General features: G+C 43.8%; 1 protein-coding gene across 4 annotated transcripts in view; it reads right to left on the reverse strand.

The window, feature by feature from the left end:
- The window catches only part of WIPF1 (WAS/WASL interacting protein family member 1), a 125431-nt gene that overhangs the window by 11105 nt on the left and 98487 nt on the right, over positions 1 to 15839 (reverse strand). For all 4 annotated transcript variants that reach the window (XM_021074983.1, XM_021074985.1, XM_021074984.1 and 1 more), the window contains 3 exons: positions 12364 to 12493; positions 6021 to 6197; positions 1931 to 2719 (listed from right to left, as the gene is read on the reverse strand). In XM_021074983.1, coding sequence (XP_020930642.1) covers positions 1931 to 2719; positions 6021 to 6197; positions 12364 to 12493 — 1096 coding nt within the window. The remainder of the gene's footprint in view (positions 1 to 1930; positions 2720 to 6020; positions 6198 to 12363; positions 12494 to 15839) is intronic.

Genomic DNA, 15839 nt, shown 5'->3' on the forward strand with positions numbered 1-15839 from the left:
GATACTGATACTGCAGACACACACATATATATATATGCACTTTTTTTGGGGGGGGGCACTGTGTGAGGTGGCTTCATGTGGGCTCTCAGTTCCAGACCAGGGGTTGAAACTGGGCCACAGCAATGAAAGCATCAAATCCTAACCACCAGGCCACCAGGGAATGCCCCATATATGCATTTTTAAAAGACGGAAAGGGTATGTAAACAATGTTATATCTGGATGGTGGTGGAGGCAGGACTTATACATGATTTTTTTCTTTATACTTTTCTGTATTTTCTATAAAACAAGTATGACTTATGTAATTGAAAGAAACAACAAACATTATAATTATATATCTCTGCCTATCCTATTTTGGGGAACATTTAATCTGTTGATTCATCCATTTTGAAGAGCCATGCAAACAGCATCTCAACCACTTTGGGGGAAAATCTGTAACTGTTGGGTAAGAAGAAAACACTGCATTTCTTTCATCTGACTGCTTGTTCTCATTTGTTCATTGACGCATACTTAATGAGATGCCACAGTATCTAGCGATTGAATTGAATAGACTAGCAACTTCTTATATTTGTAGCTGACTCTCCCTGGCAGAGTGGTTTGAAGGAGTGGTTCTCAAACTCTGCTACACATTACAGTCACTGGGGAGCTTCCAAATATCCTGATACCCGGGTTGCAGCCCAGGCCCCAATGAAACCAAAAACCCTGGGGTAGGGACCCAGACATCATGGTTTTGAAAACCCCCCGAGTGATTCCAGTATGTGGTCAAGTTTGAGGACTGCTGGTTTAAAAAAATGGTGTTTATTAGGTTCCTGAGGTCATGGGGTCAAAGGTCATATAGCTTTTCGTAGACCAACTAATGCCCTGTTTCCAGACATCTTGTATGTATGTGGTAAGGTTAAATATAAAAAGTAGTTCTGGAGTTCCCATCGTGGCTCAGTAGTTAACGAATCCGACTAGGAACCGTGAGGCTGTGGGTTCGATCCCTGGCTTTGCTCAGTGGGTTAAGGATCTGGCATTACCATGAGCTGTGGTGTAGGATGCAGATGCGGCTCGGATCCCCCGTTGCTGTGGCTCTGGCTTAGGCCAGCGGCTACAGCTCCGATTCGACCCCTAGCCTGGGAAGCTCCATATGCCGAGGGAGCGGCCCTAGAAAAGGCAAAAAGACAAAAAAAAAAAAAAGTAGTTCTGACTCTGTCAATAACTAACAGAAAACAAAAAGGCACCTATGATAAGCAGGAGAGAGAGTACAAACTCCTCACATTTCATTTCATACTCTGAAGGTTCTGCCCTTAGATTCAGGTTTCTCAGCTCTGAGAGGGGACACAGATGGGCTTGAGCAGGTCCTTCAATCCATGAAACAGCAGGTAAATGTTAAGGTTATGCTTATGAACATTTTTATCGAGAGAAGGCCTTCTACCTTTATCTGATTCTCCTAGGGATCTAGAGATGTGAATAGACAGCAAAATGTACCCTAGTAAGTGTCTTTAATGAGCAGGGAAGTGGCCGCAAAGCTTGAGAAGTACAGGATGCAATAACTCAACTCCCTTCTTGTTGGAATAATAGGCCCTCCTACAGGAGGTGGGAATTTAGTCCCCGGTTAAGGCAGCAGAAATTCCCTCTAGGGAGACAGAGGAGCAGAGCGGGTGAGGTGGACGGTGCAAGTGCTAGCCCCTTCATTCACGTGCTTGGGCTTGTTTAACTTTCTTGGTTTCTCAGTCTCCTCACCTCGGAAACATGGACAGAAATACTGGTCCCAGTCTCCTCAGAGGTTTAGGTGAGGTCGAGAGGAAACAGGCGGCTTATGTGTCACCTAAAAGGTCTGAGCCGCCTGAGAGAGTACCTAAGCTTTTGCTGGGCTCTCTCCGCGTGGTTGTTAGGGACCCCGGGCCTGGCTGGGCTGCAGAGAGACCACTGGCCGCAGGTCCTAACTTACCTGATCTGCCCGGTGGGTCCCTCACCGGAGGAGGGGGTCTCTCAGTGGGCGGGGGCGGAAGAGGGCCCGACCGTCCCGGTGAAGGTAAGGGAGGCGCCGCCGAGGACGACGATGAGAGGGACAGATTCCGCTGCGGGAGCCTCGGGATTTCATCGCTGCCGCCGCCGCCCGAGCCCGAGCCCGGAGGCAGCGGGGGAGGGCCGGGCCTGCTGGGCGGGGGCGGCGGCGGGGCCTGCGAGGAGGCGGACGGCCGCGGCGTGGAAGGCACGGGGGGCTTGCTGTTCTGCGGCGGAGGCGGAGGGACGGCCTCCCTGTGCAGCGAGGGCCTGTTGCCCACAGGGGGCGGCGGCGGCGGGGGCTTGTCATCCAAGGCCCTGCTCGGAGTAGGCGGTAGGGGAGGCCTGTTGGAGAAAGGCGAGGAGGAGGCAGAGGGGCTCTGGCGGATGGAGCCTCCCCCGAAAGCAGCACCTCGGTTTCCTGGGAAAGGGGGAGGGGTCGGCCCCGGGCTGGGCTGCCTGGGGGCCCCGGGCGCGAGGGGGCTCCCCCGGTTGTGCAGACTTGACGGGACGGGTCTCGGCGTGTTAGGCACCGGAGGGGGAATGTTATCGGGCTTTGCACCCACGTCGGGCCTCGGGGGCGGCATTCGGCTCCTCTGAGGCTCTGGGGGTCCGCTTCTGTGGCCTGGAGAAGGCACAGGGAACCTCCCTGGGCCACTTGGGGGTGAGAACGGTTTGGCAGATGTGGATCTTCCTCCCGGTGGCAAAATTGGGGGTCGGCTTCCTCCAGAATCTGAACAACAACCACCACAAAAATCAGTTAGAAAACTAGGAACCTTAAAGGAAATCAGACAACTAAGGCATATTGGCGGCACCGGAAGCCCTTTCCTGGATGCTGTAATCTACAGGTGACTATGATTTACATAAATTGGGTTTTGTGTGGTCTTTCCTAGAGGCAGAGGACTAGATCACAGCTTTCTGTTTCTCTTTTAGTCCCAGATTCTACAACCCATGGGCTTTTAAAAGCTTTCAAAGGGATTTTGGAGCGATCTCTAGGCATTTATGTGTGGACAAGAACAGGGATGAAGTACGTAAGCGTTCTGGAGGGACCCCTATTCAATAGAAGACAAGAACAGGATGGTGGGTGGGATTGGTAGGTGGGATTTCTGCTAATGATTTTTTTCCCCCCATCACTATCTCTGTCCTCCCGCCCTGTACCTTTCAGGTTTGAAAAATAATGTAGCCATCTTAGGTGAAAAAACTAATTATCCCAATACAAGTTTCTATATGGGAGGGCTTACCTAGTCCCTTTGAGGAGAAATTTCCAAGAGAGGATGGAAAAATATAATGGAAGAGTTATGATTGAAATAAACTGTCAAAGAAAAAACAAACTGTCAAAGTTTAATTGAAAGAGTTGACAGCAGTGGACGGTGAATCTGTAAACAAGTAGTCAGCTGTACTTTTATAGTTTAATTTTTCCCCACTAGGTCAACTTCAATATTGACAGAACAGTCCTACTATGTAATTAATATTCAGCTGCTTTGGTTCAACAAAGGGAAGAACTAAAGAGGCACCAAAGTTGTAGAACAATTCAAACCACTGCCCCAGAATCTCTCGGAACCCAAGCTAATTCTCAAAAAATGCTTAGTCTGAAAACTTCTACCAGTTCAATCATGAGTTATTTAATGTACCAGATATTAATTAAGCATCTGCTATACTAGACACTAGCCATTATTCTAGATGCTAGAGGCTGAGGAGTAAACAAAATAGAAAAGATCCAGCTGTCTTGAGGTTACGTTCTTGTGGGGGAGATTAAAAGAAAAACAGCCAGTGAACATAAATGTTTTCAAATTATTACAAGTACTAAAAAGAAACTAAAATAGGCTGCTGAGAGGGAGACAAGATGGTGGACAAGTAGGGGGACACACTTGCCCTCTCCCACAAACACAACAAATAAAATAGGCTGCTGAGAGGGAGACAAGATGGTGGACAAGTAGGGGGACACGCTTGCCCTCTCCCACAAACACAACAAATAAAATAGGCTGCTGAGATGGAGACTACCCAGAAAGGCCAGGATAGATGGGGTGGCTGGGGATGGCTCTTCGGAGATTTGAGCCGTGGAAAAGAGAAGGGAGAGAGAGGTGCTTCAGTCTCAGGGCCAGCAGGTACAAAGGTCTTGAGGTGGAAATGAGCTTCCAGTTAAAACCAAGGCTGACATGCCTGGGGCATAGTGAGCATGGAGGAGAACCCTATGGAATGTAGCCTGAGTGGCCTGCAGGGGCTGCGTCATAAAGAGCCTTGTAGGCCAGAGGGAGTTCAGGTTTTATCCAAGGCACCATGAGAGACATTTGGCTGGATTTATATAGTGAAGTAATGTGAGCTCTAGAGAGAATTTTTTATTTTGACTTTAGCACTAAAAAAAAAAAGCTATGTTTTCCTTGACTGTGTGCTGTATTTCTATGTCACCCCTTGTGATAAGTTTTATCTTCCCAGTTTGGATCAAAGGTGCAGGTTCTATCCACATCCATTATATGGATGGCATCCATTATGTGGATAGTTTACTATGAATGCATATGCTTCTGGTATACCATTTTGTGCACTAACTTAAATTCCATCTTCATTTTATTGTTTTACTTCCATTTGTCTTTTGTTTGTACTTCTTCACCTGTTGTTAAAGTACAGAATGTATGCATTTGTCAGCTGCCTCAAATCCTTTTGGTGGATTTTAAATAGATAAATTTAATTGGTTTATTTTTTTGGTTAATTTATTTTTTTTCTTTTTCGTCTTTTCTAGGTCCACACCCGTGGCCTCTGGATGTTTCCAGGCTAGGGGTCTAACTGGAGCTGTAGCCACCGGCCTTCGTCACAGCCACAGCAACGTGGGATCCGAGCCATGTCTGCGACCTACACCACAGCTCATGGCAACACCAGATCCTTAACCCACTGAGCGAGGCCAGGGATCGAACCCACAACCTCTTGGTTCCTAGTCAGATTCATTAACCACTGAGCCACGACAGGTTTTTTTTGTTCTTTGCTTTTTAGGGCCACACCTGCAGCATATGGAGGTTCCCAGGCTAGGGGTCTAATTGGAGCTGTAGCTGCCAGCCTACTCCATAGCCACAGCAATGCCAGATCTTTAACCCACTGAGCAAGGCCAGGGATCGATTCTGTGTCCTCATGGATCCTAGTTGGGTTTGTTAACCTCTGAGCTACAACAGGAACTCCTAAATTTAAATTTAAATGCAGATCTGGCAAGAGAGAATCGCTTTTACCATTGAGTCTCTTTCTAGATTTTGACAATCCCAAAGTAAAATAGTCAGCTAACCCAGAGGATTCAGTGCTTTATCTTCATATGAATGTGAGAATTTCACACTCTCCCAGTGGACATTTTAAAAGATCACAGGATTAGAAATAAAATTCTTCTAACTCAGTAAATGTTAAAAAAAATAAAGTTTCATGGTAAAATTTCTTGAACTTCTATCATAATCAGAGGAGAGCCTCATACACTGTAAGGTTTTTTTTTAGGCATGACCAGGTTCAACTTTTCTCTCTGCCATCGTGTCATAGACAATCCTGTAGACTCATTTCTGTGGCTTCCTGCAGAGTCACTGGTCTGAAATGCCAAATGTCTGTCATGCAGAATAACTTTTTAGACTTTGTGAGATATGTAATTCTATTCCATATGACACGGTCCATCAAGTGTTTGAAAAGAGACTCACAAGTGTTTATGACACTAGACAGCTGGGTGAGACCACCTCATAAAGAATGCAGAATCTGCCAGGTCCCCAGGCAGAGTTTCCAGGAGTGGCAAGTTCCATTGCTCCTCCTTGTCTTCCCATTCTAGCTCACCCTTTAGAAAAGTATGAAAAAATACAAGGTGCCCCCAAGGACACTGGACACATTTTAGCTTGATGGAGCTAATTCTGATTTTTTTTAAAGATGCAAAATAGAGTTCCCCTTATAAAAAAGCGTTAACATGTCAAGCAATCTAAAATGTTTTCAAGGGCATAGTGCCTTCAAAGGGATGCCAAGCCTCAAAACCACCAGATTCTGCCTCGTCTTTGGTTACTGAGAGAGAAGGAAACTCTCCTTACCACCCTCCCTGTTGGCTGTGGATCTCAGCTTCGGCATGCCAGCCTGGAACAGTCCTCCCAAACCGGGTGGTCCACCCCCTCCAAAACTTCCGCCGCCACCGCCACCGCCACCGCCACCTCCACCACCAATTCCGCCGCCTCCGCCAAAGCCACCACCAGCACCAGCTCCTTTAGGTTCTGCAGAAGGAAGAAAACACAGTCCTTTCACGTATGTGAAGACAGCACCAGCGAAGGTCCCTGTCTAGGGAAACAGCAGTCCAGCGGGGCGCTGGCTGAATCTAGGCCCAGGGTGGACAACCGGGATTTCATTAAAAGTGCAGGATTTTAAGGAGTCACTCTGACCCCAGCCAGAAAAGCAGGAGGGTCTGTCCACTCCAGACCAGCGGTAAAGCCAGTGGTAGAAGAATCAGTAACAGATAATGACTTTCCCCCCGCTTGGCTAGCTGCCATATGAAGTAATACCTGTTCTATATCAGCAGATTTGGCAAATTAAAGTATCTTCAAAGAAAGAAAGTCTTAAGGGAGGAGGAGATGTAATAAAAGGTGAGAAGAAAGGAAAGAGTAAACATAAAGAGAAGAAAATAAAATATCCCACAATTTTGCTCCATGGAAATACCTACTGTTTTGGTGCATTTTTTCCCTGTAGGTTTTTTTCATTTTATATTTTTTCTTAAAATTCAGACCAAATTTACTACCTAGTTTTGTTTGCTTGTTTACGGCTGCACTGTGGCATGTGGAAGTTCCCAGACTAGGGGTCAAATTGGATTTGCAGGTGCGGCCTATGCCACAAGCAGATCTGAGCGCTGCGACCTTCATTGCAGCTCGCAGCAACGCCAGAACCTTAACCCACCGAGTGAAGCCAGGGATGGAACCCGCACCCTCACAGAGACAACATCAGGCTCTTAACCTCTTGAGCCACAATGGGAGCCCCCCAACTTTTTTTTTTTTTTTTTTTTTTTTGCTTTTTAGGGCTGTACCCGTGGCATATGGAGGTTTCCAGGTTAGGGGTCAATTGGTGCCAGCCCACGGTAGAGCCACAGCAACACAGGATCTGAGCCGCCGTCTGTGACCCACACCACAGCTCATGGCAACACCAGATCCTTAACCCCCTGAGCAAGGCCAGGGATGGAACCTGAAACGTCGTGGTTCCTAGTCGAATTTGTTTCTGATGTGCCACAACGGGAACTCCGGAACCCCCAGATTTACTACATAGTTTTTAATCCTGCTTTTTTCCACTCAACATTTTATTGTTAGCATTTCTCATGTCATCAAATATTCTTGAAAACATGAGTTTAAAGGACTGCATTGTTGACAGAACACAAATATATTTTATTTGATGGCCTTTCAGGTGATTTCAGTTTTTTAATATCATAAAGCAGTAGACTTCAACATTTAAAAGATTCTGTGCAACTTGAGATAATGCTTGTTTTATTTTGTATTTGTTGCCAAAAAATTGTGAATGGTTTTAAAATGGGGAAACAAGCAAACAAAAAAAGGAAGAAGAAAGAAAAAGATTACTAACTATCCAGGCTAGCCTTCTGGGGTATATCCCATTGCCTTTGAGCTAATTTGCAACTCTCTAAGTTGTAGAAAACTTATAATCAAATGACATTCGTCCACAGAAATGCAAACTGGTTATGTTCAGTGTCATTCAATTGATAATTGACCCATTTTATACCTATTTGCAAGTTCATTTCAACACTTACCTGCCTACATATGTCTGGTACTTTGAATTCTCCTCTGATAACATCTCATTGGTTCCCTCATTAATGAGCTAAATAAAATCCTTAGAATGTTTGTTTGTTTAATTAATTTTGTCTTTTTAGGGCTGCACCCACAGCATATAGAGTCTAGAGGCTAGGAGTTGAGTCGGAGATGCAGCTGCTGGCCTACACCACAGCCACAGCAATGCAGGATCTGAGCCACATCTGTGACATACACCACAGCTCATGGCAACGCTGGATCCTTAGCCCACTGATGGAGGCCAGGGATTGAACTTGCATCCTCGTGGATGCTGGTCAGATTCATTTCCACTGAGCCACAACAGGAACTCTGCTATGTTCATTTTATATCTGTATTAGAGCCATGATTATGCCCTCCTTTAAAAATTGTCTCTTAACAATTTATGTATGTCTTATGAGGTTAAGTGTTGTTTATAAAGTTCTACCCCTGAAAACTTAGTTGCGTCTTTGATAAATATTACATGAGATCTACAAATTTGGGGAAATTGACACTTTTATGATATCTAGACTTTACAGAAACATGCTATATTTTCCCATGTCTTCTGATTTATCCAGTAAAGTTTCATAATTTTCATCATACAGGTCACTTATGCTTCTTTTAGGGTCAATACATTTTTGTTGAAATTATGAAAGGAATGTTTTTCTTACCATATTTTGGATTTGGTTATTATTGGCATTAGGAAATTTCATTTGATATCCAATAAATCGATGTTTTGCTCCCTCTTTTCTAAGGGTTGTGTACCTTATTTCTATTTTATGTAAGAAATTACTTTGATGATTGACTTTCCATAGCTGTAAGTTATTAATGTTTTAATGAAGATTATTTTAAAATATTTAAAAATACACATATATTTAAGTACATTATTAATAATGTTACCAGTATTTAAAAATAAAATTATATTTTGATTTCAATGAGAATACCTCTAATGTTTCAAAGTTACATGTCACCTATTGGTTTGAGATCATTTTTTTTTTCTTATTATTATCTGTGGTTAGCCAGGATCCTTCTTCTCTGGGTTTTAAGACCTTATAGCATGGGATTTTATCAAATGCCTATTCAGGATCTACTGAGATCATTATATGGTTTTCCTTATTATGATGTTTATTATTATTATTTATTATTATGTTTATTTATTATTAAGATATTTATGTCTTACATAAAACAGAAATAACATTAAAATGAGATAAACGCTGGTCTTGGTGCATTATTTTTTTGAATTAGAGTTTTTGGTTTGTTAGTATCCTCGCATCTATGATCGTAAGTGGTCTCCAGTAGGGTTTTTTAACCTTGGAACTTACTGCTATTCTGGGTCAGATAATTCTTTTTTTTTTTTTTTTTTTTTTTTTTGGTCTTTTTGCTATTTCTTTGGGCTGCTCCCGCGGCATATGGAGGTTCCCAGGCTAGGGGTTGAATCGGAGCTGCAGCCACTGGCCTACACCACAGCCACAGAAACACAGGATCCGAGCCACGTCTGTGACCTACACCACAGCTCACGGCAACGCCGGATCCTTAACCCACTGAGCAAGGGCAGGGACCGAACCCGCAACCTCATGGTTCCTAGTCGGATTCGTTAACCACTGCGCGCCACAACAGGAACTCCAGATAATTCTTTGTTGTAGAATGCTGACAGCATCCCTGGCCTCTTCCCACTAGGTGTCAGTAGGAATCCCTCTGTCACCAAGTGATAGGTTAAAAATGCCTTGGGCGTTGCCACATGTCAAGCTTTCTTTGTGTACATGTGCTTTCCTTTGTCAGGTTTTGATATTAGCATCATTGCCAGTCTCATTATACCTATTAGATAGCTTTCCATGTGTTCCTATATTTAGGAATGATTTATACAGTATTTGAATTGGCTCTTTTTGTTTTTTAGGGCCACACTTGCGGCATAAGGAAATTCCTGGGCAAGGGGTCGCATTGGAGCTGCAACTGCTGGCCTATAGCACATCGACAGCAACACTGGATCCAAGCCACATCCATGACCTACTCTGCAGCTTGTGGCAATGCTGGATCCTTAACCCACTGAGCCAGGCCAGGGACTGAACCCGCATCCTCATAGTTGGGTTCTTAATCCTCTCAGCCGCAAGGGAAACTCCTGAATTAGCAGTTTCTTAAAATTTGAAATAATTTATTGATAAAATTACCTGGCTTTAAAGCTTTAGATAAAAAGTAATTTGATAAAGTTTTCAACTTTTTCCTTGGTCATTGAGGCTTCATGAGTAAGTTTTGGTAAATTTGTCCTTAATTTAATTTCTTTAAGATTTCAAAATGTTTTAGCATATAACTTCATTGTAGCAGACTTAATTAAAAAAATCTGCTTTAGATCTTTTATTCAATCTTTCTGAGATCTAGTTTGTTCATTTGTGCTTTCCTTTTTTCTGGATTAGATTTATGATGAGTCTGTGTCAGCTCTCTTTTCTAGGTGTGGAACTTTCTGGGATACTTATGGGAGCTCTGTTGATGGAAGAAACAATCTGAGAATGAGCTCACAAGAATTACCTCACCTAATAAGATATATCAGATTAGAATAACAATTTCTGGAAGTCTATGCAAAATTGCTTCCATACAAAATTAAAATTGTTGCTAATTTTAATTATTGCCAGTAATATTAAAATGCCCTTGCCATCCAAACATTATTCATGGATAAATGATACATTCTGAATACTTCATGGTACTGGACATTCAAAGAGATTGAAGTACTCTTCTATCAGACGTCATCCTTTAGTGTTCTTGGAACATCTGTGCATCTTTCAGATAGAGAAGCTAAAGTAGTGGAGCATAGATAACTGGTTCTAGGTCACTTTGTTAGCAATTAAATTGCAGGACAAAACTGACCTCAAGAGTTATAATGTATAACCGTGGTCGACATTTTGATATAGCAGCCAGGGAGGTTTCACCGGCAAACAAATACAAAACCATGGATGGACTTGGCCACTTGCAAAGAGCTTGTGACAATAGCATTGGTGTCTAATTAAGTGCATGGACAAGAAGGGCATGCACTGAATTGCATCTTGTGTCTACCAAGCAAAGTGCATTCTTGAACATCACCGAGGAGCTGGAAGGGAGAGCCAACACTTATTTCCATTTAATGGGAGGAGGAGTGGATCTTGAACAACATAATGAATTTTTGCTAGTGGATTCAGGATTAGGCCCCAGACTGTCCATTCTCCTTCAACATCTAGGGAATTCACATCCACCTCTCCAGAGCCTAGGCTCCCTCTCATAGGGAAGAGAACTGCTAGGCTCTGTTCTAGAGGCTGGCAGTTTGTGGAGCTCCTCTGGCCCCATACAAGGCACCATAGCTCAATGGTTGTTGGACAAAGACTCCCCAGATAGATGTAACTGTGCTGGGCTCCCCCCAGGGAGAATCTTGTGACACAGATCAGGACTAAGGGATAGATAATACCATAACCATGTCAGTTTTGTGGGCATTTCGACCAGAGGTAAGACTTTGTCGAGAGTGAAAGACCGCTTCGTTCCACTGAAGTGTGGTGCTTTCTCCTCTGCACCCCCTTGCCTGGGTAACAAGGGGGTGCAGAGCAACATTCAAAGGTCTTTGTCCCGGTCTTCTGCGCTTCCACCTTCCTCCCACACCAATGTTCTCACCTAACTCCTTCTCTTTGACTCATCAGGCACTCTTCCTAGAAATTCCTCCTAAGCACTTCTAATCCTCCACTTAGCTAATATCCTGCATCATTATTCACTTGTTTGCAAAGTCCCTCTGGTGATTTTGGAGGGTCAGCCTATTTCCCGTCGAGTCCGCATGTGATCTATGGTCTAGCATGAACTCTGGGACATCTGGCTGCCAGTGGCAATGTCCAGGAGTGTCAGCCGATAGTCTTGAGGCCTGATGCTTGACTTCTGGTAGATTCAGTCATCTACAATGCTTCATAATAAGTAGCCCTGTATGGTGGGTCCTTGTTTATATACACCCTGCCTTGTTCTAGAAAGGCTCTCAGATTTATAGTGAGCAGATAAGCAAAGCTGTGATCTCATTTCCTCTCTTTCCAAATTCCTTTTTTTATTTTAATGACATTTGTATTTTTATATTTTCCATTATAGCTGGTTTACAGTGTTCTGTCCATTTTCTACTGTACAGTCCAAATTCCTAATAATCATATCTAACACTTGAATTACACACTCCATATTCCACAAAACACTTTCAGAAGCATTATCTCATTTGATGTGCATGGCAAACTTGTGAGGGCAGTCGATCAGGTTATTATCTACCATTTCACAAATAAAGACAAAGGCCTGGAGACGGTCAAGGCTCAAATCCCCACCCTCTGATTGCAAGACCAGGGCTCTTGCTATATTTCATGCTGCCTTTTGCTCTGCACTAAGACAAGCAAGGAGTTAATTTCCAGAAAGTGCTGTAAAGTGTTGTGAATAATTCAGAGAATCGCTGCTGTGTGTGTCTTGGACAAAGAATTATTATACTGGCTTCCTGCAGCATTAGAGGGAACCCAAGCCAGAGCCATGGCCTACAATGAGAGATACAGTCCCTTATTCTGCTAGCTTTGCAGCTGTTGTTAACCAAGGGTAGGGTTGATTATTAGGTCATAAACCATTTATCTCCATGGAAAGAATTTTTCTCACTTACTGTCCAGTATCGGTGCACTTCTGTCATTGGTGACCGTCTTCTTTAATTTCTTCCCTTTGCTGATGTCAGAGAGAAGAGCATTTCTCCCAGCCTGCTCCGACTTATTCAAGGTAGGCTTTTCTGTATTGGCCTGAAAGGAAGCCATGCAAACGCGTATTCATCTTTTGAATTAAAATCATGTGCTATAACACTCAGTGGGGACAGTTAGAGTATTGGAAGCTTGTCATTAAGGTTCTTGGCAAGAGGCTGTAAATTCTCCGCAAGTTTTAGACCCGATGTCATTCTTTTTAAGACCCAGACGTTTGGGAGCAGATGCAGCAATAAATTACATTCATTTTTAATGCAGGAAGAGTCAGTCCCTGATTAAAAAAAAAAAAAAAAAAAGTCTCTGAAAATTCAAACCACAATTGGCTGTAACTGACAGAGCCAGGGTTGGATGGCTGGAAATGAGAAGGTGATTTTAAGTCTGAGAGGAATCTGCAAGGATACTATGAAGCTTCATTCTCTAGAATGTTCTCTGAAGAACAGCTTCTCTTTCCTGTCTTTTGGAACTGGTGCAAGAGGAAAACTGTCTTTAGCAAAAAGGGTCAGCTCTATTTTTTTAAATCCATCAAATTTTAGAAAATAATTCCCTCTTTACATTGTCAGAGATTTTTTTTCTTTTTAATTTGAGGCATACCAGAGGTATAATTTACATATAGTAAGATCATCCTTTTAGTGTATAGTCCTGTGAGTTTTGACAAACAAGTACAATTGTGTAGCCACCACTGCAGTCAGAAAGTACAGCATTCCCACTACCCACCCAAACTCTCTTCACGTCCCTCTGGCCTAAGGTGTTCCTGATGTTTAATCCCTTTGAAAGCTTAGCCCACGGAAACTGCATAGCAGACAACGGTGGGCTATTTTAAAGCCTTTGGGTATGTTCAGTAATTTTAGAATTTAGAATTCCTGGGAAAGAGCTTACTGTGAAATTGAGATTTTATTTTCTCAGGGTTATTTTTGGGAGTGGGGACACTAGGAGCCCAGCGAATGAACTCAGAAGTAGGCGCATGCCTGTGGCTGTCACTCTTGGACACGGGCTTGGTCCAGCTTGGCCCCAGGGACCGCCACCTTCCCCAAACCCAGAGGTGCTTCTGGCAGATGTGAGTCCTGGTTGGCCCCAGCCCTTCTGAACGGCTCTGATTTCAGAGGTGCCGATGAAAGCCACAAGGAATAAACCTGCGCGGGTTTTAGCTTGATACCTGACCCAGCTATTCCTTATAGTTAGAGGCAGAGGAAGAGCTAAGACAAACCCTGAAGCAGGTGAAATAGAATCTCTGTGTGTGAAGCTGAAAGGGTCTTAAATGATAAAGTATTACTTGCTCACGAAAATAACAGCTAACATTTATATAGCTCTTACTATGGGTCGGGCACCATTTTAAGCATTTTATTTATATTAATTCATTATCATCAATCCTGGGAGTCATGATTTCCATTTAGAGTCAGGGAAACTAAGGCACAGTTAAACCATCACCGGGGCTCCAGCTAATAAGAGGAGCTTAGATTCAAAGTCTTGCAGTCTGACCCCAAGCCTCCCTATAACCTGATGGATGGAGAATGTGGGGTCTAGAATGCCCCTTCCCTGGACTGGGGAATGCTGATAAAGAATATAACCTGCCAGAGTTCCCGTGGTGGCTCAGTGGTTAACAAATCCAAATAGGAACCATGAGGTTGCAGGTTCGATCCCTGGCCTTGCTCAGTGGGTTAAGGATCCGGCGTTGCCGGGAGCTGTGGTGTAGGTCGCAGACGCGGCTCGGATCCTGAGTTGCTGTGGCTCTGGGGTAGGCTGGCGGCTACAGCTCTGATTCAACCCCTAGCCTGGGAACCTCCATATGCCGAGGGAGCGGCCCAAGAAATAGCAAAAAAAAAGTATAAACCTGCAACTACAAGATGAGCAAGTTCTGGAGATCTAACACACAGCATAGTGACTCTGATGAACAAGGCTGTGGGACACACTTCAAAGTCATCAAGAGACCAGAAATGAACTGTGCCTACCACCAAAAAAGAAATGCTAATTTCATGATGTGATAGGGGCTTAGCTAAAACTACAGTGATAATTACATTGTAAAATAGAAACACGGTGTACACCTGAAGCTTGTACAATGTTATATGCCAATTATATCTCAGTTGAAAAAATTAATAGATAAAACATCCATCCGCCCTGGCCTCCTCTGAAGCAAGCCTCTTAAGAGCTTCTCGCAGTCATTTCCAGAAGGCTCTTTGCACAGACAGATTGCTTTGGCTAATGGGATCATCCTTTATGGCTCTAACATGACTTGGACATCAGGGAAAAAGCTTTTCGAATTAACCTATTGTCTTCCTTTTAAGGATGAAAAAAACCTGAGGCTCCAAGATGGTTTTTGTTTTTGTTTTTTTTTTTGTCTTTTTGCTATTTCTTGGGCCGCTCCCGTGACATATGGAGGTTCCCAGGCTAGGGGTCGAATCGGAGCTGTAGCCACCGGCCTACGCCAGAGCCACAGCAACGCGGGATCCGAGCCGCATCTGCAACCTACACCACAGCTCCCGGCAACGCCGGATCGTTAACCCACTGAGCAAGGGCAGGAACCGAACCCGCAACCTCATGGTTCCTAGTTGATTCGTTAACCACTGTGCCACGACGGGAACTCCAGGCTCCAAGATGTTACGTGACATGTTCACACTGGTTCTCTTCATGGTTTTGGATTAGCAACCCTCCCTCCCCTCCTGTTCTGCCTCAAAATTTATTTTGACATCTGACCCCCTTGGGTGTTGACTTCTCTCAGGAGGCAGGACCCTCGCCTGCACTGTTCCACTGGACGCTTTCCTACCACAGCCTCCAACCTCCTTTTTTTCTCATCTCTACATCCCGTCTCTCTAGGACTTTGCTTGTAGTCAGGTAATGACGGATAGAAACCAGGTGACAGGACAAGCCAGGGTTTCCCAAAGTTCAGTCATTCCGGTACAACTTTCATGATTTTTGTCACCTTCTCATGAAACCTGTGTTCCTATTTAACATTTTTCATTAAGTCAATTTACTATACTATTTGCTACACTATTTTTTAGTGGACATTTTCTTTTAAATTAACTCACTATTAAACCCAGGAGGTGCTAGTCTTAACTTTTAGACTATACATTAAACACATGCACATTTAAAAAAAGATCAAAGCATGTTACAACCCAGCAGTGCTACACAACCTATACTTCTGGGGAGTATAAACTAATCCTTCTGAGTTAGCCAGATCAGAGCTTCTCAAACTTATTTAAGGAAGGACCAATTTTTTAAGAAAAAAGTTTTCCGGAGTTCCCGTTGTGGCACAGTGGTTAACCAATCCGACTAGGAACCATGAGGTTGTGGGTTTGATCCCTGGGCTTGCTAAGTGGGTTAAGGATCCGGCATTGCTGTGAGCTGTGGTGCAGGCCAGCAGCTACGTCTCCGATTCGACCCCTAGCCTGGGAAC

Source organism: Sus scrofa, chromosome 15 (assembly GCF_000003025.6).
Source record: "Sus scrofa isolate TJ Tabasco breed Duroc chromosome 15, Sscrofa11.1, whole genome shotgun sequence".
Taxonomy (NCBI): Eukaryota; Metazoa; Chordata; class Mammalia; order Artiodactyla; family Suidae; genus Sus; species Sus scrofa.